This window comes from Gorilla gorilla, chromosome 10 (assembly GCF_029281585.2).
Source record: "Gorilla gorilla gorilla isolate KB3781 chromosome 10, NHGRI_mGorGor1-v2.1_pri, whole genome shotgun sequence".
NCBI lineage: Eukaryota > Metazoa > Chordata > Mammalia > Primates > Hominidae > Gorilla > Gorilla gorilla.
The window spans coordinates 81629091-81652516 of record NC_073234.2 but is presented as its reverse complement, the minus strand read 5'-3'; the positions used below and the strand labels follow the sequence as shown (position 1 = coordinate 81652516).

At 43.5% G+C, this 23426-nt stretch overlaps 1 protein-coding gene across 5 annotated transcripts in view; it reads left to right on the top strand.

Moving 5' to 3' along the window:
* GRIP1 (glutamate receptor interacting protein 1) overlaps nucleotides 1-23115 on the top strand; it is a 324577-nt gene extending 301462 nt beyond the window's left edge. For all 5 annotated transcript variants that reach the window (XM_055357003.2, XM_055357000.2, XM_055357004.2 and 2 more), the window contains 2 exons: nucleotides 16961-17107; nucleotides 21301-23115. In XM_055357003.2, the coding sequence (XP_055212978.1) occupies nucleotides 16961-17107; nucleotides 21301-21528 (375 nt within the window). In that variant the 3' untranslated portion in view covers nucleotides 21529-23115. The remainder of the gene's footprint in view (nucleotides 1-16960; nucleotides 17108-21300) is intronic.
* Nucleotides 23116-23426: the final 311 nt, after the last annotated feature.

Here is a 23426-nt window from a genome sequence, read left to right as displayed (position 1 = left end):
GAACCAAGACATTTTTTGTGGTTAATAATCTATTAGCTAGACATTCGTTACCTTACCCAGAAGAGCAAATAAATGTCAGATTCAGAGGAGGCAATAGGCTAGCTACTCGCTTTTTTCCTCTAAAGACCTCAATTTCCCTAGCCACCTTATTAAACCTAGCTATTTGTTTTGCAACTGACAAGGATACTGTGAGAGAAAGGATAGTATGGGAAGTTGGGTACTGAACTTTGTGTTCCAATCCTGGGTTCATTCTTTCACCACTCACTCCTCCATTCATTTAATACCCATACTGTGCATTAATTCACTCAAAGAATGTATTACAACTCCCCAGGGAATATGGAGTCTAATGAGGAGACTGCCTGGGAAACAGTGGGAAGATAATGGCATCAGTCCAATGACAGAGGCAAGCCTGGGCAGCCTTGAGGGTGGGCCCTAACCCACTATCAGGGGACAGAAAAGACTTCCTAGAAGTAGATGTTGACTATGCAGAGGAAGGTAGAGGATGGGTGGGCATTCCAAGCACAGAGAAAAGCAGGTTTAAAGGGGTGTCAAAGATTGTGGTGCACTGAGGGAGGGGATGCAAATATTCTAACATGACCAGAGTCTAGAATTGGAAGCTTGTGTGTTAGGAGGAATTACATAGACTAAGAGAAAAAGCAAAGACATTTCTGACATGTTAGGATGATGACCCAGGTTTAGGCCCCAGCCACAAATTAGCTTGTTTATCCAGTTACCCTAAATTGATGTGTCTGATGGGTAAGTCACATATCCTAATATACTAATTGACATACACCATTAGGCTGTAAGAAGTCCAGTGGTGATTAAATTGCGGAAACCACATATTCAGTCCTAAGTCTGCTGTACCAAGAAGACGGCTGGCACCTGCGGGTTCCCTCGGGTACCTGTGAACACTGCCTTCCCTTCTTCTGTTCCCCAGAGAAACAGGAGCCTGCTTGATAACCCACCTTCCTTCACCCCAAAGAGAATCCATATCAACACATAATGAGTGCCTAGCAAGTGCTATGTACTTTACATTCTCAGCCCTCACTTATACAGGATAGACAAATAGCAAGTATAAAACAGAGTCATTTTTTTCCTCTGGAGTGAAACAGTTACCTCCAAGAAGATTATTGATAGCCCAGGAATACAAAAGACCTGTTTTCTCATCCCTCCTTCACTGAAAGCATTTAGCAAAGATAATGACAATGAATTGGATGTGCAAGTGTTGTTATAGCCGAGGTTTAAAATGGCTCTGCTAAAAAAAAAAAAAAAAAAAAAAAAGATCTTGTTAAAAAGAAAAAAAAAGTATCATCCACTTACTGGCATAATGAATGGCTGTGGATGGACTGGTTGGAACATTTGTGTGGCAGTGTGTGAACTGTAAGATCCTGAGATCACAGACACGCATGAGCCAAATTGACCTTATAAGTAGGATGCTTCCTTTTTCCTTCACTTCTGTCATTTTCTCTAAATGGTGACAATACATACATGTCCCATGAAGCTTCACTTTTTTTTCTGAATTGATCCCCAACAAAATAAGACTCTAAAAAGTAAGTGGTGTCCTAGACATTGTAAGCCCCCTAAAATGACCTAGTTAAGCAAAGATGCAGCTGAGATGCCTGTGGCCAGATACTGTGGAATTATTGGAGTGATTTATGCTCACATCTTGGGTATCTGTTCTTTTTTAAGGAATTCACTTACTCTGATAGACCATCCAGGATGTTTGTTAGTAGGCACACCCTCCAATTTTGAAGTGCTGGAGAGGAGATACGGTCATTACAAAAGCTGCTTAGAGCAAAGAGTGGTAATTGTGTGTGTGTTGAATGTGGGTGTCTTTTGAACACTGAAAGACTACCTAATGTCATGAAAAGACACAGTGACTTGTTAAAGGAATGGAGCTCTCTTCCCCTGGGGTACTACTAGCCTGTATTAAACCTTTGTGAACATTAGGGAAAGGTACTCTTTTGCGGTGGTGGCATGGATAAGGGAGCTAGGGAATGAGAAAAACACCTTCCTTAAGTTGAAGATAACCCAAGCCACAGTGCACAGCTGGTTTTCAGTCCCCTGAGCCTCCTTGGTACTCTTTTCCAAATGGACCTAGTGGAGGAATTCCCAAGGGGCTGAAAAGACCAGAGTGGGGAAGCTGGGAGAGATGAATAGCACACCGGGCTAAACATGCTTGGCGTTATTTTCCTGGTGCTATCTTTCTGGTGGCTCTTTCTCACATGGTTAGGCTGTATGCAGGAGAACAAGTGGTGGGCCTGTTCATATCTAGACCAGCACCTGTTAAACCTTACTATTTTCACTATAAGTTGGATCAAGATAATATAAATGAATGGACAAGGATCTGTGCCATTGCTGGGAGGAAAAATAGCTAAAAACACTCCAGCTCCTGCAGGTGGGTTACTAACATCATCTCCATACAAAAAGAATAATGCATTGGCTCACCTTCCAGCTTCTGAGGTTTCAACCTACTCTCCAGAGTTTGCCTCTCATTTTCTGCCCATTCCTTCCTGCCACTTCTCTTCCTCCAGACCTTTGGAAGGTCCCCAGGTCAGAATCTAAAGGGTTTTCACTCACTTCTCATCATCTGCTGCATCTGAGGCTCCACCGGGATCTTGGCAAGCCTTCCTTCAAGTTGTCCATATTCATTCCTGAAGCTGAAAAGCCAGTTGTCATCCCTGACACTGGAGAACAAAGAAACACAGTCTTATATCCTCTTTGTAGACATGGGAGGGAAGTGGAGCTGGAGTGATTTGGAACTCAGTGTGGGGATGGAGAAAATGATAAATGGGTCACAGGGAAGTGATCTTCATGTCCTTTTAGGCCACTGTTTCTCCAACTTTCTCAGCTGGGATGCACAGTCTGAAATATATTGTACCTCACAATTCACTACACGTGTATACCCACATTCATATATGTGAATGAAACTAAAAATTGACTGCACAGTATACACTGACATTTTTCTGATTTTTCTTCTGTTTCTTTTCAAATGCTAATCTCACTAAGCTGACTTCAAGACTTATTAGTAGGTCTCAACCAATAGTCTGAGGATTAAAGCCTTAGACAGTAGTTTGGAGTGTGAACCCCTGATGACCTTTTCCATGGAGTGCTTGTTAAAATAAGGGTTCCTAAGCCCAGCCCAGACTTACTGCGTCAGCACTTTCAGGGAGCATGGGCCAAGAATCTACATTTTAGCAACCTTTTCAGTGGATTCTTTTGCAGAATAGAAATTGAGAATCACTCCCTTAGGTTTTGCTAACTGGAGGTGATAACTGTTTCAGTGAAATCATAGGCAACAGCTGGGTGGCAGGGTACAAAGGAAATGAGGCTGCATCTAAGTAAGGCCCTGGAGCTTCTGCATTTTATCTTTCAAATGAATTCTGGTTTGTACTACAGCTTATCACAGATTCTCTCTCTTTGCAGATAAGGGGCCTGTGATCTCAGCTACTGTTCATTGATAACCCTTCTTTCCCTTCTGAAGCTTAAATATCCTTTGGTGTCCACTTAATCTGTTTCTGAAATGAGTTCTGGCCTCACTTCTTTGCACACCTTAAGGCAGAACGATTTTTTGTAGATGGAAAGTTCTCCACATGCAGAGCATTTGGACTTTTATAAAATTCATATTGAGGCTGGGCACAGTGGCTCACACCTATAATCCCAGTACTTTGGGAGGCCAGTGCAAGAGGATCGCTTGAGCCCACAAGTTAGAGGCCAGCCTGGGCAATGTAGCAAGACCCTATCTCTACAAAAAATGAAAAAATTAGCCGGGCATGGTGGCTTGCACCTGTAGTCTAAACTACTGAAGAGGCTGAGGCGAGAGGATCACTTAAGCCTGGAAGGTCAAGGCTTCAGTGAACTGTGATTGAGCCAGTGCACTCAAGCCTGGGTGACAGAGCAAGACTCCCTCTCTTTAAAAAACAAAAACAAAAACAAAAATCATATTGACATTTCCTTTTGCTTTGTCATTCATGCTTTTCAATAAAATTATACTTCTTAATTGTATGCAGCCATTTTTATCTTCTTACAGAAATGCTTTTAAAAAATGTTGCAGCATCTGCTTTTATTTGTGGCTGCTGGTGGCATGACACTTGGACATTTCAGTCACTCACAAGTAACCTCTTTATTTTTCACAGCTGCTTTTGCTACCATCGCCTTTTCCCCCCCGCCAAGTTCAGTTTGCATTTTGAACATTTTTGAGTTTTCCGAGAGGGGAGCTTTGCTCTGCTTGATATGATAAAGTTGTTTTGCTCCTTAGAAGGAGTGTCATTTTCAATGTGTATAATACCAGCTTCTTTTGCAATATCTCTCTGAGTCAGGAACAGGCTCAGCCCTCGGAGGAAGTATGAAATGGAAATATGTATCTTATTCTTGCATATGCTTCTTTCTTCACAAATATTTGGAGTCAGCTCTCAAGATCAAATGAATCTTCATGCCAGGCTTCAACTTTCTCCAAATACCTAGTGTAGAATTGTGTACTGTGGAAATCACTGGAAGCTAAAAACAACACATTGAATATATGAACTTTTTGTTTTTGTCTACCATCCTTTGCTAGATCTGCTTCTCTTTCTTCAGGCAAGGAGTGATAAACTAGAGAGAACATAGGCTTCCTAGTCAGGCAGACCTTGCTTGCCATGCATTAGCCATGCCACTTCCATTAGCCATAGTTTCCTCACTTACCAAAGAGGGAGCAGGGTCACTTGTTATCAGAAGAGGGAGACTTCACAAGATAGCATTTTTTTCTGGTAAAGTCACCATCATTCCATCTTGCCTCAACCTTACAGGGTCAGAAACTCACACAGTGAGACTTCTTCAGCATCCCAGACTTCAACAAGATCCAGATGGCTGCCATAAAGCCACCCTAGACATAAGGTTGTATACCAGAATGAGAATCCATTCACAAAGAGAAGTGGATGTGTGTCTAGTGACCAGTCACTTATCAGTTTGACCAGCAAATTCTCTCCCTGTAGAACCAGGGACAGCAAACAGAACATTATCAGGGGAACATAGAACTATGGAACAAGGGTTGGAGTTTGGCTTGTATGCTTTAAATAAATAATGGCATCCAGCCCTGACCATCCTCAAAATGTATCATGTCCATTAGCTTCCCTTCTCTATGATTCTGTTAAGACACAAATTTTAAATGTAAAAACATAATCTTTTTTGGGAGGGAGGTGAGGGATGAAGTCTGGCTTTGTTGCCCAGGCTGGAGTGCAGTGGCACAATCTTGGCTCACTGCAACCTCCGCCTCCCAGGTTCAAGCAATTCTCCTGCCTCAGCCTCCTGAGTAGCTGGGATTACAGGTACACACCACCATGCCCGGGTAATTTTTTGTATTTTTAGTAGAGACAGGGTTTCACCATGTTGGCCAGGCTGGCCTCGAACTCCCAACCTCAGATGATCTGCCTTCCTTGGCCTCCCAAAGTGCTGGGATTACAGGCATGAGCCACCATGCCCACCCCAAAACCATAATCATTAAAGTTTTACTTTATTTTAAATAGTCACATAATAATTATACACATCTATGGAGTACAAAGGGATATCTTGATATGTGTATACATTGTAGAATCTATACATGAGTAATCAGCATATTCATGACCTCTGTAAGTCAGAGAAAATGACTGAGACAAGCCTCAGTCATTTTTACTTTGCCAAGGTTAAGGACACACCCTGGGGAAAAAGGGACACATACCACAGGAAAAATCTGTGATCTGTGCTTTTTCCAGAGAGGGTCTGTGGGCTTCAATATTTAAAGGAAAAGGAGTAAAGAAAAAAAGGGAGGGAGAGGGTGGATAAAAGACGGAAGCTTTTGCATTCTTTTGAGCCTTTTGATTAGCTTCGCTGAATAAATAATGGCATCCAGCCCTGACCATCCTCATTTCATTTTTCATGTGAAAGGAGTGATCCATTATGCATTTATCTGGAGCTCAGCGAATCTGCATTTTTACATAAGATAAAATAATTATAGAGTATAGGTAGGGAGGAGTCAGATATGCATTTTTCTCAGGTGAGCAGAAGGATGACTTTGAGTTCTGTCCTTTGTCCCATATTTGTGAAGATAAACTGTTAATTTACTTTGTTGGGGTGAAATTCAACTGAACTGCTTTAAAGATCTCAGGGCCCGCCAGGAATTTCCTTGTGGGCAAAATATGAGAAAGGTATGCAGCTATCTATGTAGGAATGAAATGGGAAGGAGGTTTGCAGAACCCAGTGCCCATCTTCACTGTTTCCTTTGGCTTACTGAGTTTGAGGTCCTGAGAGTTTAATTTTATTTTCCTTTCACACCTCAACCACTTATCATTTCTTTCTTTCTTTCTTTCTTTTTTTTTTTTTTTTTTTTTTTTTTTTTTTTTTTTTTTTGAGATGGAGTCTTGCTGTGTCACCCAGGCTGGAGTGCAGTGCTGCAATCTTGGCTCACAGCAACCTCCACCTCCTGGGTTCAAGCGATTCTCCTGCCTCAGCCTCCCAAGCAGCTGGGATTACAGATGCATGCCACCATGCCTGGCTAATTTTTGTATTTTTATTGGAGATGAGGTTTCATCATGTTGGCCAAGCTGGTCTCAGACTGGCTGGTCTTGAATTCCTGACCTCGTGATCCACCTTCCTTGGCCTCCCGAAGTGCTGGGATTATAGGCATGAGCCACCATGCCCACCACATTTAAAATTTTCTCTTTTAGCGATTTTGAAATATACATTATTATTAACTGTAGTCAACTTTCAGTTTAGTGGATCACCAGAACTTATTCCTGCCAGCTAACCAACTTTGTACCCATTGACCAATGTCTCCTCTTTACCCCAGCCTCTAGTAACCACCATTCTACTTTTTGCTTCTACGAGTTCAACTTTTTCAGATTCCACACATAAGCAAGATCATACAGTATTTCTCTTTCTGTGCCTGGCTTATTTCATTTAACATAATGTCCTCTAGGTTCATCCACATCGTCACAAATGACAGAATTTCCTGAAAAACACAATTCTTATGTAAATGACTGGCTCATGTCAAAAAATGTTTATTTAACTCATTAGCAAGGAATGATAACAGGATGGCAAAACTTGTTTAAAGAGGCATAAGGAGGGCCAGGTGCAGTGGCTCACACCTGTAATCTCAATACTTTAGGAGGCCAAGGCAGGAGGATCACTTGAGCCCACAAGTTAAACACCAGCATGGGCAACATAGTGAGACCCAGTGTCTACAAAAAATAATTTAAAAAAAAAAAAAAGCCAGGTGTGGTGGCACGCACCTGTGGTCCCAGCTAAGGAGGCTGAGGTGGGAAGATCGCTTGAGCCTGAGAGGTCAAGCCTGCAGTGAGCCACGACCTCACCACTGCACCCCAGCCTGGGTGACAGAGCAAGACCCTGTCTCAAAAAGGAAAAAAAAAAGAGATACAGAAACTTTATATATATATGTATACACACACACACACACATATACATATATATGTGTGTATATATATGTATATATGTGTGTGTATATGTGTGTGTGTATATATATATAAAGTTAGTAGGATATATATATGATATGTGATATATCAGCCAGTGGGGAAAAGAAATGTTGCAATAAGTTTTCTAAGTTGGAATCAAAGCTGCCCAATAACTTGTCGGGAAATAAAATCAAAGCCTTTGAGGTTATCTTTTCTGAGGGGAGAAATGATTTGCATCTCTACCAGACAGAATTCAATTTGCATCTTATCACTTTTCTACAAGTTGCCATCCACCTTTGCAGAGTCTGAGCTCTGAGCGAGAGAAGCAGTGAGAATTGCCATCCCCTAGACTCGGATGCCTCTGCGGCAGGCTCGCTATTGTCTAGTGTGCCTTATTTCTCAGGGCTTGATCATACATCTTATCGCTTCTGTCCTGGACCCACCACCACCTCTCTTCAGAAATGTTAATAGCTTCCCTTAAGTCTGATTCTGGCCTGGGACCATTCATCCCTCCCTGATATCCTTATGCATCTCTGTTGTGATCAAATGTACGTATTTCTAGCATGTAAGTTTGTGTATTATCTGTAGGATGTTCACTTACAAATGGTGTACTTTCTGAAGGTCACTCCATTTCCCTCATGTCCAGATTCTTGGAGAACAGTCCTATCGTCCTCCTCCTCCTCCACTGTTGTTCTGCCATATGACTTGTCAGGCAAGGCTATAGTAAAGATTAAATTGAAGGCTGGGCGTGGTGACTCGCGCCTGTAATCCCAGCATTTTGGGAGGCCAAGGCGGGTGGATCATTTGAGGTTAGGAGTTGGAGACCAGCCTGACCAACATGGAGAAACCCCATCTCTACTAAAAATACAAAATTAGCCAGGCATGGTGGTGCAGGCCCGTAATCCCAGCTACTCAGGAAGCAGAGGCAGGAGAATCACTTGAACCCAGGAGGCGGACATTGTGGTGAGCCGAGATCACACCACTGCACTCCAGTTTGGGCAACAAGAGTGAAACTCCGTCTCATTAAAAAAAAATAAAAGATTAAATTGGTAACACTCTAGCCCAGGGCATGTCTCTTCCTCTCTCTCAGATGGGGTACAGAGCTCTTTCCTTGTCCCAGCCTCTTCGTAATATCAGGCATCAGCAATTTCTACAGTGGGGAAATAAAATCAAGACAGTTAGCCCTGAGTGCAGTGGGAGTTTGGTTAGTTGCAACTTGTCATGCTTCCTGAATGACAGTGTGCCTGGCCCTCAGTCCCACAGGCCCCGAGAGTGGGTGGAGGGTGTGCCACCCACCCAGAGCTGTAGGATGTTCCTGAGTCAAGGAGGCCCACATGGTCCTGAGAGGAACGGAGGTCAATCTGTTGCAGAGGGAATTGGGAAAAGGGTAAAAGCTGGAGAAGGGCCAGGCCAGAGCCAAGCTGGGAGCTAGAAAGCAGAGGCTGAGTCAGGAGGGGTGCTGTGAGCAGGCAGCAGGCAGGCCTGAGCAAAGACACCCGCAACAGGGACTCCGCCACAGCCAGCCAGCTTGGTGGTGGCTGGGGCAAGTGCAAAAGACCAGCAATGGAGCTGGCAATAACTAGGGGACTAGCTGCTTGCTTGCAGCTTGGTTTGATCTCTTGGAGAATTTGGAGAATGATCTAGCTCTTTTGTTTTTGTTACTATGTGAACCAGTAGATGTGTGAAGGTGCTCTGGGATGAATGAGAAAGGCAGCACCTAAGTCTGCCACAGATCTTAAAAACTGTGCAACTTTTTTGGTTGGGACTCAGCTCCCCAAGGGCCAGGGTAGCCCCTGGCTTGCTTATACTTACAGCCAAAATCCCAGCTACTGATTCTCTCATTGTTGAGCCCTCATTTTTTCCAGCTCTTGGTGCCACACTGTTGCCAGAATGAAGCAGGAGGTGGCATTTGGAGCAGCTCTTCCTTTCTCTCCTCAGCCAAGAAGACTCCCCAGACAGGAAGGCAGCAGCTGCCTTCTGACCCAATTCCTCTCAAAACCCCTGAGTTTCTAGTAGTATAAACTGAGATTGCTTCTTCTTGGGCTGCAGGCTTCCAGTTTAGAAGACTGTATTCTATTTCGTTTTCTTCCAGCACCATAGGTAGTATAGGATTGTCCTCAAAACTGGCATTACTTAAATTGTCAGAGTTAAAGGAATGGGGCTACCCCAGTGGTATCTGTCATGAGTAAACCAAAATGCCTGGTGATTTATGGGAAAACTGTCTCTGAGAAGTAGGTGTCAGTTTGGTTCTCAAGGCCATTGGGACAAGGGAGTGAGCCATAGGGAGCTGTCAGAGTTTGAGGACTGCTTCTGGGATGGCTGTCAATTGCCATGACTTGCTCAAGACAGCAGATGCAATTGCCCTTAAAATCCAAGTGGGGAGAGTTGGCTCTGCAGCTAAAGCCTTTCACATGTGTCAAAACTGAAAACATAAGCATCGGGTTTCTGATCTTGGCCTTGAGGATGTTGTTCAAACATGTCGGTAGACTTGCTTAGAAATATAAAACAAGGCTGAATGTGAATCATGGTGAACCCACCCTGCCTCCTGTGAAAGCTTCTGTTCTCAGGAGGGTTAGAAGCAATTGCAGCACATGCTGACAAATAGTTAAAATTGAACTGAGCTTTGTAGAACTGTATCTAGCCCTGAGTGTTATGTTCCGAGAAGCTCATTGGCTCTTTTAGAACAGAAAAACCTTGCAACTGTGTTCATGGTCCAGGTTCTCCGGGGGCATCCTCTAGTCAGCACAAAAGACAGACCCTACAAGAAAAATTTTGCTTTACACAGGCTAGGGTAGAATGCAAAGCCAACTGACAGGTTGGTGAGCCATAGGAGCATGGAGCAGGACTTTATGCAGATGTTCTTGGAAAGCCACAAAGGGCTCTGATGAGAAGAAACCCAGTGGGCATGATTAATTATTCATCTTTAGTTGGTTGGGCAGTTGGAAATGAATAAAGGCTGCCTGACCAGCTAGAAGATTACATGTCATAAAAAAAAAATCATGATTTGGTGGAAAGAACACAGCAAATGAGGTCAGATATTCTAGTCTTGAAGCCTGGTGCTTCTGCATTCTAACTGGACAAGTCAGTCCATCAACTTTTTCAAGGTTCAGTATCCTCATTCTTGGAAAGGCAATGATTTTGCTGCCCAGAGGTGTTGTAAGATCAAAAGCAATCATATGTAAGAAAGTAACTGGATAAGAGATTCATTTCCAGGGGTAGGGGGAAGTATGAACTTAAACCTCAGAATCCTTAGAATTATTTTTGCACAGGAAGTAAATCCAAGGTAACCACTACCAGTATCCAGGTAAACAGGGCTATATGGCACAATTCATTGCTACTGGTTTGAGAACAGCCCCCTGTGCTCCCCATTTTTGTTAATTATTGATTTCTAGACTCTTATCTTTCATGTAGTTTTAAAATAATTTTATTTTTGTTAATTTGCCATTACTAGGCTACTTCCAGGAGAACCATATAGCTGGCTATTGAAATTCAGTATCCTTTAACCTTGGGAGATGTCTCTGGAGAAATAGATTACTTTTAGATTTAAACTATTTATTAGCCTCTCATCCTGAAGAGTTTTCCATCAACTCTTCAACTCTGAGGCTCAGAAAAACCAAGGCTCTTTGCCAATAACTGTGACCTTGAAGTTAATGAGCTACTCTGCTAACCCACTGTGGTTGGCACTCATCACTAATGCTTTGGTTGGTGTACTACCATTGGTTGGTGTTGTTAGTTTTAGGTGCCACTCTTCCTTGTGCCCCTCCTGGGTTCTGGCCTGTGGTGCAGACACCCAAGAATCACAGGCCAATAGAGTCATGAAGAACTTCACTATTATTCCAGGCCCACACCAAATGTTTCCTCAAATGCAAGGATTCTGGTTTACTATGTTGGAAAACATGCCTCAGATCTAAGACCAAAGTGAGTTTCCTAGCTCCCATTGAAAGCTTAAGATTTAGCACCCTCACATGTGGGTGCATCTCAAGGATATGGCTAGGCCTGCAGAGCAGAAGCTGATGCACTTTCCCAACTAGCCGTAGGCACAGAGTCTGCAGGACTGCACCTCTGCACCTAGTTGCAAGTGGAATGGAGATAGCAAGGAGGATGCCCCACCCTCTAGGAATGGTGGCAACGGTCCCTACCCCAGGTGTGTTGCTTGCCATGTGGAGAAAACGTGGCTAAGAACAAAGACAGTAAAGGGGCAAAAAGGCAAGAGATCCCACAGATAAAGCCAGAGTGGGACATAAGCAGGAACCTCGGGCAGAGAGATTTCACCCACTAGTAAACAGGGTCTGAAGAATGTCAATCTATTACCAATTCTAGTAACTACTAGCCTCCTTCTCATTTTTTCCCTTCTCTCACTATTTCTCCTCTTCATCCCTTTGAGAAAGCAGCATGGAGATAGAAGGAAAAGGACTAGAATAGGCCAGGTGCGGTGGCTCATGCCTGTAATCCCAGCAATTTAGGAGGCCATGGCAGGAGGTCAGGAGCTCATTTTAGATTAGGAGTTCAAGACCATCCTGGCCAGCATGGCGAAACCCTGTCTCTGCTAAAACTACAAAAATTAGCCAGGCAGGAGTGGCATGCGCCTGTAATCCCAGCTACTTGGGAGGCTGAGACAGGAGAAATCACTTGAGCCTGGGAGGTGGAGGTTGCAGTGAGCCGAGATCGCGCCACTGCATTCCAGTCTGGGTGACAGAGTGAGACCCTGTCTCAAAAAAGAAACAAAAAGGACTAGAGTAGAATATAAATCAACAATATTTCCTCCAGTGAAGGCTCCTTGGAGGAATAGCTGATTCCAGATCGGGGATAAGAACTATTCATGGTGAGTCATATTTCGTACCGGAAAGTAAAGAAGCGACCAAAACCAATGGATCCTATCAAAAGGACACAGGAGTCAACATGAAAGACTTCCTGTGGCCAAAGATGAGAACATTTGATCATCCAAAAGAGTAATAATGCAACTGATTGAAATGCGTTGAATAGGCTGGGTGTGGTGGCTTACGCCTGTAATCCCAGCACTTTTGGAAGGCCAAGGTGTGCAGATCACTCAGGATCAGGAGTTCAAGACCAGCCTGGCCAACGTGGCGAAACCCCATCTCTACTAAAAATATAAACATTAGCCGGGTGTAGGGGCAGGTGCCTGTAATCTCAGATACTCAGGAGGCCGAGGCACGAGAATTGCTTGAACCCAGGAGACGGAGGTTTCAATGAGCCGAGATTGTGCCACTGCACTCCAGCCTGGCCGACAGAGTGAGACTCAGTCTCAAAACACAAACAAAAAATGTATTGAATATATCAAAATCTATAGGTTCATATTGATCCCATCCCCCACCTTCCCCACACACAAATTCTCATTGGACCACCATTCGAAGTATTTAGTGAACAAATTCCCTGTTTTGAAATTGAAAGGAAAGAATTAGCATTCATTCATTCTGCCCTTCTTGTAAAAGCTGTATTTCAGAGTAACAAAGCAGCACTAATTGATAAAAGAATTCTCCTTTACAAAATCATTTAAGCTAATAAATACAGAAGATATTAATAGGATTAGAAAAAGATTATCGCTTTGCAACCCCAATGAAATTTTGATTCAGACGGTGATCAATAAATAAAACCTTTAGACTAAAGATTGATGAGAACCCTTACAATAGAGGAATGAGGCTGTCATCACCTGAACCCACCCAAAGTAGGACAGCTAGACATGATGTGATAGGAAGCACTGTGCCACCTGTGAACTGTTCCTGCCCCCAGTCCCCACCTCAAAGCTAACCTCGACTGAAATCAAGCATCTAGATTTAACTTCCATTTATGTGGGAGACAGAGGAATATACTACAGAGCAAATGACACAGTTTCAACAATAGATCAGCAGCACAGGGGGAAGGACAAGAACCTACCACAGGTAAGAGGAGATTTAACAGACTTAACAAAGAGGTAGTGTGTGGACTTTGTTGGGATTCTGACTTAAGCAAGCCAACTTAAAAAATTTTTTTTGAGGCCGGGCACAGTGGCTCACACATGTAATCCCAGCACTTTGGGAGGCCAAGGCGGGCGGATCACTTGAGCTCAGGAGTTCAAGACCAGCCTGGTCAACATGGCGAAACCCTGTCTCTATTAAAAATAGAAAAATTAGCTAGATGTGGTGGCTCATGCCTGTAATCCCAGATACTCAGGAGGCTGAGATAGGAGAATTGCTTGAACCCAGGAGGCAGTGAGCCAAGTTGCAGTGAGCTGAGGTCATGCCACTGCACTCCTGCCTGGGTGACAGAGCAAGACCTTGTCTCAAAAAATTAAAAATAAAATAAAAATAAAAAATCATTTTTGAGACAATTGGGGAAATTATGGACTAGGAAGTGGTGGCTATCATGTAAGAAGAGTTGCTGTTGCCAGTGAATTAATGATGTGGAGATTAGGAAAGAAAGTGATCATATTTTTTGGAGGTGTATACTGAAGTATGTAGGAGTGAAATGACATGCGGACTGGTGTTTGCTTGAAAACACTCCCCCGAAGAAGAGAAGGATAGCTGAAGGAAACATGGCAAGCTCTTGGTGGTTGTTGGATCTCAGTGGTGAATAGATGGGTGTTCCAACCTCTCTACTCTAGAATATATATGAAATTTTCACTAAGAATATTTTCTTCCAGTGACTTACTCTTCCTTTCCTTAGGAAAGAGGAGCAGAAATCTCCTATCTGGCCTAAGGCAAAAACATAATTGTGGAACAGCCTAAATATTCCTCTCTGCAATGAGTATTTATTAAACAACTGTGTGCTAGGCAAGGAGAGAGTGTGCTATGGCAAGATCTAAGCTTTGCAGTCAGAAGCCTTGATTTGAGCCAATTCTCTGTTGCCATCAGTTTGATCCTGAGCAAGTTGCTATTTCTCTTTGAGCTTTCATTTCCCTGTCTGTATATGATCTGCTCCACAAGCTGGTAGAGACAATATCTCTTTGCTTTCTAAACTGCTCACTCAACTCCCACAGGCCTTACTAGCAAGAAGTCTAGCATCCCCCGTTGGAGGACCCTCCCCCTACCTTCCTCACTGTCCGGGAATCTGGGTCTCCTCAGCCCACAGGTAGGCCGGCCTGGCCCTGGTACCAGAAGTGCCCTCCCTCTCGTGTCCACACAGTGTCGACCTTGGAGCTTTGTCTTGCCTCACCACTCTGTCATAGGACAGCCTTTCTGATTCCTAGCATGGCCTTGGGTGAGGGGTGAGGGGGATGGCTGGAACTCCAGAATTAAATCTCTCTTAGTTCACACTCTCTTTCTCTGCAATGATTCATAAAGGCACAGGACATCATGGCTGATCCTCAGCCTCATAAGGTGCAGGACAAGCCCTTTCTGTCCATCAAAATACTAACCCCACTATGTGACAGGTGCTGCCTTAGGGGCTTGAGATATATCCATGAGCAAAAAGGACCCCTACTCCCCTCAAGGAGCTGGGGAGTGGGGATCTGCCACAAACCTGAGCCCAGGCCACCAGCAAAGTCTTCCCCTCTCCCCCTGGTGAGTATTGCTTTGGAAGGTACGGGTGCTCTCAACCACACAGTGTGAACCTAACCACTTCTCCCTAAGCATCACCAGTGAGCATGTTAGATGGGCGGTGGGTGGTGGGGCCGGTGTGGGGGTGCTGGGTGTCACTAGGCTACACACACACATAACCCCACACACCCTTTATGTAGTAAAGTGGGGCTTACTACTCTATCCCTGTATAAGTGAGGGCAGACTGAGAAAACTTTATATCTGTCACCTCTTAAAATGAAGACTCTTACCCATCTTACGGAATCGTTATAAGGATTAAATCAGATTTCTTCACTGGGCTGTCTTCATAAAGGTTGTGTTTTGCTCACTGCTCTACTTTTTTTTTCACTCTATCCTGTGAAAAATATTCTCAGTCCCTAAAACAGTCCCTGACCCATAGTAGTGTCCAGTGTGTGGGCACACACACACTCACATCACACACAATGATGGAATGAGCGTGTGAAGAGGGTCGTCTCAGGGAACATTACTTCTGCAGATTCTCAGTCGGTCTGGGGTGGGTCTGAGACTGCATTTTCACCGGCTCCTGAGGGTGGCTCCTGTCCAGGAGGACACTGAAAGTGGTGAGGCCGAGAGGTGCATGTTTAGTGGCAGGAGAATAGAACCATTAGGCACTTGGTGTCTGGAGTCTGACAGACACGTCCCCACCATTCTTACCTTTGTGGCCTTGGGCGGGTTACATAACCCCAGTGAAATTGAATTTCCTCACCTCTAATATGGCAATAACCACTGGGACTGGCTGGTGAATAGTATTGACCCAGTCAGCTTGATATTTTAGCTGTCTGTCCAGTAAAATAAAAACTCACACACTGACCACTTTCATATTGCCTTCAGAATGCCTTTGCCCTGCATAGCTCTGATTTTGTTTTTGTTTTTGTTTTGACTATTTTACAAGAATGTATTCATGCATTAGTTGTGTAAAAACAAATATATATATATATAATTACAGTAGAAAATTAAGCCTGACCATTGCTTGAAGTCTTTGTGGAGGGCATCTGGCACAACTTGGTAAAACCCGTGGCCCCCTCAAACGTTAACTGAGCATCAAGCGCTGAGTGTGCTGCTGGGCGCAGTGCCCAGTGCGGTGAGAGCTTGGGGACTGCTACATATTCATGTGTGTGCCTCTGGAAGGCAGGCTTTTCTTCCTCTTGTTCACTGCTGTTTCTAGCACCCCATGCTGTGCTTACAATATGGTAGGAACTCAATAAATATTTGATGAATATACAAATGATTATTTTAGCCTCAGATGAACACTCGCAGGTGGTCAGGTGAAGGAGTGAGGGCTGGTGGAGGAGTGAGGCTTTAACCAGCTGTGGTTGGCCTTAGATGCAGAGAGACCCGGGGTGGGGGGCAGGCCGCAGCACTCAGGGTAGATGCCTTCAGTTACCAAATCAAACCCTAGACAAATGCTGAGGGAGCGAGTTAAGCCCAGGTGCAGAGCAAGGTGTTGTCATAGAAATACATTCAGGTCTTTTACATAGTGTTCCGTGATGGTGCTCATTGGGGGTTCCAGAGCAAATAAAAGGATGAACTTCATGGTACTTGCCCAAAGAGAGGATACGCCGAGCACTGTGCTTAGCAGAGCACCAGGCAGGAGTGGGGAGGAAGGAAAGGCCTTTGGCTTATTCCCCAACATCTCAGCAGTTGTAAAGGGCTGCTGCGGGCAGCTCCTCTGACCAGGGGTTGCCCCAGGAAAATAGTAGAAGTCAACTTGCCTTGAGGAAGTTCTCTCCTATATCCCCCTGATGACGACTGCAAAGGAGGGAGGGAGGACCCAGACGTTCCAGTTCTCCTCCTTTTTCAGCTTTGGTTGGGAATTCATAAAGTCCAAAGATATTCTTGGAGTGGGAAAAAAAAAAGCTGCAGGATTGGTGCAGGGAGCTGACTGATGCTGATAATACAAATCATGATGTGACTAAATTCGTGTGAAAAGATTGTTTATCAAGAAGTTGCAGAAGGAAAAGTCTCCACCCCAGCTAAATATTCACATCCCATTTTCTCTCTCTTCAGGTGACCTTGTACAAGGACTCTGACATGGAGGACTTTGGGTTCAGTGTAGCAGATGGCTTACTGGAGAAAGGAGTGTATGTCAAAAATATTCGCCCAGCTGGGCCAGGAGATCTTGGTGGCTTAAAGCCCTATGACAGGCTCTTACAGGTAAGACCTCAGGTGGAATTTTAATTCCTTGCAAGTAATTTCTCACTGGGAGCTTCCTCCACATCCTCCTGCATATTTGGGGCCCTTTGCTCTTTTCCCTTTCAGCCTTTGTCATCAAGATTATGGAATCAGTAGAAGCAAACAGCTGAATAAAGAATTTTCAGCTCTAGTAAATTCTAACCCAGACCCCAAAGTTCTGTGGTTTCTTACCAGTTTTTTTTAGCACTGAGCTCAGAGCCATCTTTCCCAATCTCACAGACTCCACCTAACCACGGTCATCTCCCACCATCGCAGAGTAGTCCCATAAATATGACGTAGTTATCCGACTCCAGGCGCCACCAGTCTAGTCCTTCCTACCACTTGTCTTCTACATGACCTACAAGGCCCCAGGGATTTGGCCTCTCCTTACCTTGCCAGCATCTTGTCTTGCCTCTTCATTCATTCATTCATTCATTTTTGAGACAGAGTCTCGCTCTGTCACTGGAGTGGAGTGGCGTGATCTCGGTTCACTGCAACCGCCACCTCGCAGGTTCAAGAGATTCTCCTGCCTCGGCCTCCCAAGTAGCTGGGATTACAGGTGACTTCCACCACACCCAGCCAGAATGCAATTTGCTAACTAATTGGAGGGTTGATGACGGACCTTTTGAAGTTCATGGAAAGTTAGTTAGAATCTTTTTTCCTTTTTTTTTTTTTTTTTTGAGACAGAGTCTCACTCTGTCTCTCAGGCTGGAGTGCAGTGGCACGATCTTAACTCACTGCAACCTCCGCCTCCTGCATTCAAGTGATTCTCCTGCCTCAGCCTCCCGAGTAGCTGGGATTACAGGTGCACACCACCATGCGTGGCTAATTTTTGTATTTTTAGTAGACCGTGTTTCACCAGGTTGGCCAGGCTGGTCTCATACTCCTGACCTCAAGTGATCCACCCGCCTTGGCCTCCCAAAGTGCTGGGATTATAGGTGTGAGCCACTGCGCGCAACCTCTTCATATACTCTCTAGCTTCAGCTGGATTTGTTTCAGGAATGGTGTATGCTGCCACCTCCTGGCCTTTGCACCTGCTGTGCCCTGAGCTTGTGGCGCTTCTCTGCTAAACATGCACAGGCTCCTTCCCTGCTCCTTCCTCTACTTCAGGTCCCTGCTCACATGCTGCTACTTAAACCACTCTGTCTAAAAGGGCCTTTCCTGCCTCTCCATTCTTCACCCTTCTTTCTTGGTTCGCAGTACAACCACAGATGATGCAAGTTATTTGCTTATTCTGTGTTGCCCACTAGAATGTAACTCCATGAGGGCAGCGATTTTATTCTCCACTCTATTCTCAGTTCCAAGAACAATGCTGTCACATAAAAGTGCTCAGTACTGCGCAGCAGAATAGAAGCGCATTGGCTCTGAGCTTTATATACTCTTTCCTTTCTCTGAATGCTCTTCTAATCCCTAGGCCTTACCTGCCTCATTCCGACTCAACTTTTTGGTCTCATATAGATCAGCGATTCTCAACCTTGATTGAAAAAATGGAATCACCTAGAGAATGTATCCCAATGTTCAATCAAATGCCAGACCAATTAAACCAGCGACTCTAGGAGACAGATACGGCATCGGTGTGTTTTTACACCTCCCCCAGTGATTCCAATGAGCAGCCAAATTGAAAACCACTAGTTTAGAGGACTCCCCTTCAAAGCCTAACTTCACCAGACACCACCCAACCTCCTTTACCTCAAGTCTGGACTAGGGGCCCCTCCTATATCGAACAGCAGCTTTTGCTTTTGGTAGAATTTACATTATTAAAACTGCCTGTTCAGAGGTTGCAGTGAGCCGAGATCATGCCACTGCACTCCAGCCTGGGTGCAGAGTGAGTTTCAAAAAAAACAAACAAACAAACAAACCAAAAAAACACCTTCCTGTTTCCCTGCATATACTCCCCAGCAGATTGTAAACTTTTTGAGAGCAGGGATAGTACCTTATTCTCTCATTTCCCATTATGTGGTATTTGATATCTCAGTATCTCTCACAATATCTGAAACCAAAAAGCTGAACCTTGCTTACTTTAAATATAGTAACATTGAGGTCAGGTATAGTTTTATTTAGGAAAGCAGATTTCTGATCTTATGTACAGTTTTTGGGAAGAGCATTTTGCAGGAAAATGGAGTGGGTTGAAGTCAGTCTTAGCAGTGTACTCACCTGGAAACAGTTTGTCACCAAACAGCTGACTTTCAAAGCAGGAGGCTGCCACTGATTGGTTGGCTTTCAGGGATGTGTTCACTGAAGCAAGTTGTCACTGATCAATTTGATAGTTTTGGAATCAATTCTGGTGATGATTTTTACTATGGCAATAGAACAATTAGTCTTATCTTAGGAGTTTGGGGACACTTTGTTTTCCACAGACATGCTAATATTTGCTGAATGAATAACTATGGACAAGTTACTTACCCTCTATGAGTGTCTTCCTAATCCATAAATTAGAGCTAGCTCTACTCTCATCGAAGTTGAGGCTGTAAAAGTAGACTACATTCAGATTATAAAGGGCCTTGAATGTGATGCTAAAGCTCTTGAACTTTATGCTGGAGGCATATTAGTTTCTTAAGCAGGATAATGATATAATTGGTAACATAGAAAGGCAATACAATATTATTGTGGGTATATCGAAGGTGGGTTGGGGAGGAGAAGATCACAGGCAAGGAGTCCAGGTAGGGGTAGGTAAGATAAGACACCTGTTTCAGAACTAATGAGTCTTTAATATTTTCAGCACATTGTGATAGAGCAGTCTGAGAAGCATTTGGTGGTTTGGATCTGTTGGTGAGGAGAGATATTAGAGCCAGAGTTAAAGATTTAGGATACTGAAGGGTGGGGTTTAGGACAAGTTGCCCTTGGTGGCCTTATAACAAAGAAGAGAACAGAACCAAGGATGGATTCTAACAGTAACAAAATGTATCTACGTATTTATTTATTTCAGACAGAGTTTCTCTCTTGTCATCCAGGCTGGAGTGCAGTGGCGTGATCTTGGCTCACTGCAACCTATGCCTCCCAGGTTCAAGCGATTCTCCTGCCTCAGCCAGCTCCCGAGTAGCTGGGATTACAGGCGTCCACCACCATGCCCGGCTAATTTTGTATTTTTAGTAGAGATGGAGTTTCACCATTTTGGGCAGGCTGGTCTCGAACTCCTGACCTCAGGGGATCCGCCCACCTCAGCCTCCCAAAGTACTGGGATTACAGGTGTGAGCCACTGCACCTGGCCACAATAACCAAATGTAAAGGACAGGAAGAAATAAAGGCAGGAAAGGACTGAAAGCGAGCAGTTAAAATGGTAAAAGGATCAAAACAAAGTGGGGTTGTAGAACTAAGGAAGGAGAGTTTTAAGGGTGAGGAGGTGTCACGAGCAGCAAATGCTAAATGCCAAGGAGGATGCAAACTCCAGAACATTCCTGGATTTGACAAGTAGGGTCATTTTCCAGCAGTGCAATGTGTCAGGGAGGACCTGAAAAAACTGAGGAGAGAATGGAAGGTCAAGGAGTAGAACCGGCATGTGGGTGATTTTAAAAACTTGTGTTGGTGAAGAAGGAGAAATGGAAGAAGATGGGTGCATGTATAAGCTGAAGAGGGGATAAGCTCATTTTTTAAAAAAAATTTTCTTAGTAGAGACAGGGTCTCACTATGTTACCCAGGCTGGTCTCAAACTCCTGGCATCAAGCGATCCTCCCATCTTGGTCTCCTCAAGTGCCACAATGACAGGTGTGAGCCACCACCTGGTGGAGCTCGCTTGTAGTAGAGGTAGTTCAGCATCGTGATTCAGAGCACAGGCTTTGAGATCAGCCAGTTGGCCTGGGATTACATCCTATGACCCTTACCAACTACTGATCTAAGGCAAAGCTCTTAACCTCTTTGTGGCTTGCTTTCCTCATCTGTAAATTAGGGATAACATTCAGCACTTGGAGCACCCCCACTGTGGGTGGAGCCACCTCCTTGGCATGAGGATAGGTAGGATGTGTATGTCTTCCTTGCCCTCAAGAGTCTTACAATTTACTAGTAGACAATGGCAATTGAGCCAGTAGCCATGTCACAGCATAGTCACAAGGATAGACCTCATGGCGCTCATTTTAGCACCTTCATGACTTCAGACAACTTGTTGCACCTGAAATGTTACTCTGGGTTTTGGGAATTATGGTTACAACGATAACTCAAAATGGCTGTTCTTGACCTTTCAGGTGAATCATGTCCGAACCAGAGACTTTGACTGCTGCCTTGTTGTGCCCCTCATAGCAGAATCCGGGAATAAGCTGGACCTGGTTATTAGTAGAAACCCACTGGCTTCACAGAAGTCTATAGAACAACAGAGTCTACCAGGAGATTGGAGTGAACAGAACAGTGCTTTTTTCCAGCAGCCTAGCCACGGTGGTAATTTGGAGACACGAGAACCCACTAATACATTATAGCAACGCTTTTTATAAAGCAGGACAAAAGACAATATCTACATGGTGCTAAAAATCCCTTTAAGATTTCTGTGACATTTGAAGCACAGATAATCAACATGGCATTAACTGCAAGCACAGGGGTCTTTTAAATCTCTCTCATGGCTCATGTTCACTTCCCTTTTCAAGTTGAAGAGGTTTCTTTTTTGGTGACCACTATGGTATATGGTGGGCAATGCCCTGCCAGTCCCAACGGTAGAGAAAAATAGGCCGTCCCCCCCAACTCTACAATTAACATCAGAGGAAATTTTTTACAAGTTCATCTTACTATCATCACTTTTTAAAAAGAGAAACATCTGTTTGAAAATAATATTCTCTATGATGATTTCCTTAATTCACTTTGAAATCAGTTTCTTACTATGAAGTCATTAATGTAAGAACTTACTTGGCCAACAAAGCTTTTCTTCTCATAGGCTGGCTCTACTAGGGGAACTAGTGTTTGGTAAACTGCTGGGACTACCACAATGGGAGGGGTACAGGTATAAAATTATCTTAAAATGTTTCAGCAATGATGCACGTAGGAGACCATAATAGGTGGTGGTAAATGTTTTGCCCACGTATAGGAATGATTTTAACTAAGATGTATGCTATTCCCTATGCAACAAATTATCAAACAGGATATGTCTTGTGACCTGTTTTTTTTTTAAGGACACATTTTTAATAGCTGAAAATCTCTGATAATGAATTAGAGTGTGTAGTAAACACAAGAATTAGTTATATTATCATCTTATTTTTAAAATTCAAGACTAAGAACTTCAGAGAATGAAGAGTCTATTAAAATGAGGTTCATCTTAATGATAGGCAAACCAAACTCATACTGCTTGACATGTTTTGAAAACTGGTAATATCGAGGGTGTACAGCACATGTACTTAAAAATGACACTGGACTATCTTTTGCTCTGAGCCATGCCACTTACCGAAATTGTAAATACATTTTTCACAAATGCATTGCCAATTATTACCATCCCTCAAAGCAATAAATTGTGACAGTTGCTTTAAATGTTTGTCAGCAACTGTTTTCATTTGTTCAGATATTTTGAATAGCTACACTAATAACTGTTATTTGGTGAATATAAAAAAATAAATAGATCTGTATATTGATGGTAGACTCTCCATATTGAAATGATTATTTTCCAAACATTTTCATTTTGGTCAAAAATTCAAACTACCACTTAGGCAAAGCATTCAAACACTGTGTCCTTTGTTTAAGGAAATATAAAAAAATCACCTTTCTTTTTGTGCAAAAAAAATATTATTTCAATCACATTTCAGAACCGCCAGGGCAAGAAAGTATAAAGCAGAATCATGTTAAGAAAAAAGAAAAAAAGATCATGAGTCACTTAAATATGTATTTTTATTTGTAACAAACAAGTATTAAACTGTAAAGTATTTTTGTACAAATTTAATACTTTAATAGCATGGTATTTATCGTCTATGTATGGTTTTGGGGAATTCAAAATTGTTCAAATATTTGTATGGAAAAAAATAAAACCCTCTACCAAATGGAATAAACAGTGATTTTAAAAAGCCAAATAAAGAGGATATGCATTATTGGTGTTGTTTTGAATATATTTCAATGTTCTAGCCTGAGTCCTACACAATTTTTTTTGTTTTGTTTTGTTTTGAGATGATGATGGAGTTTCACTCTGTTGCCCAGGCTGGAGTGCAGTGGCATAATCTCAGCTCACTGCAACCCCTGCCTCCGGGGCTCAAGTGATTCTCCTACCTCAGCTTCCCAAGTAGCTGGGATTACAGGCACCTGCCACCACACCTGGCTAGTTTTTGTATTTTTAGTAGACATGGGGTTTCACCATGTTGGCCAGGCTGGTCTCAAACTCCTCCTGACCTCAAGTGATCCACCC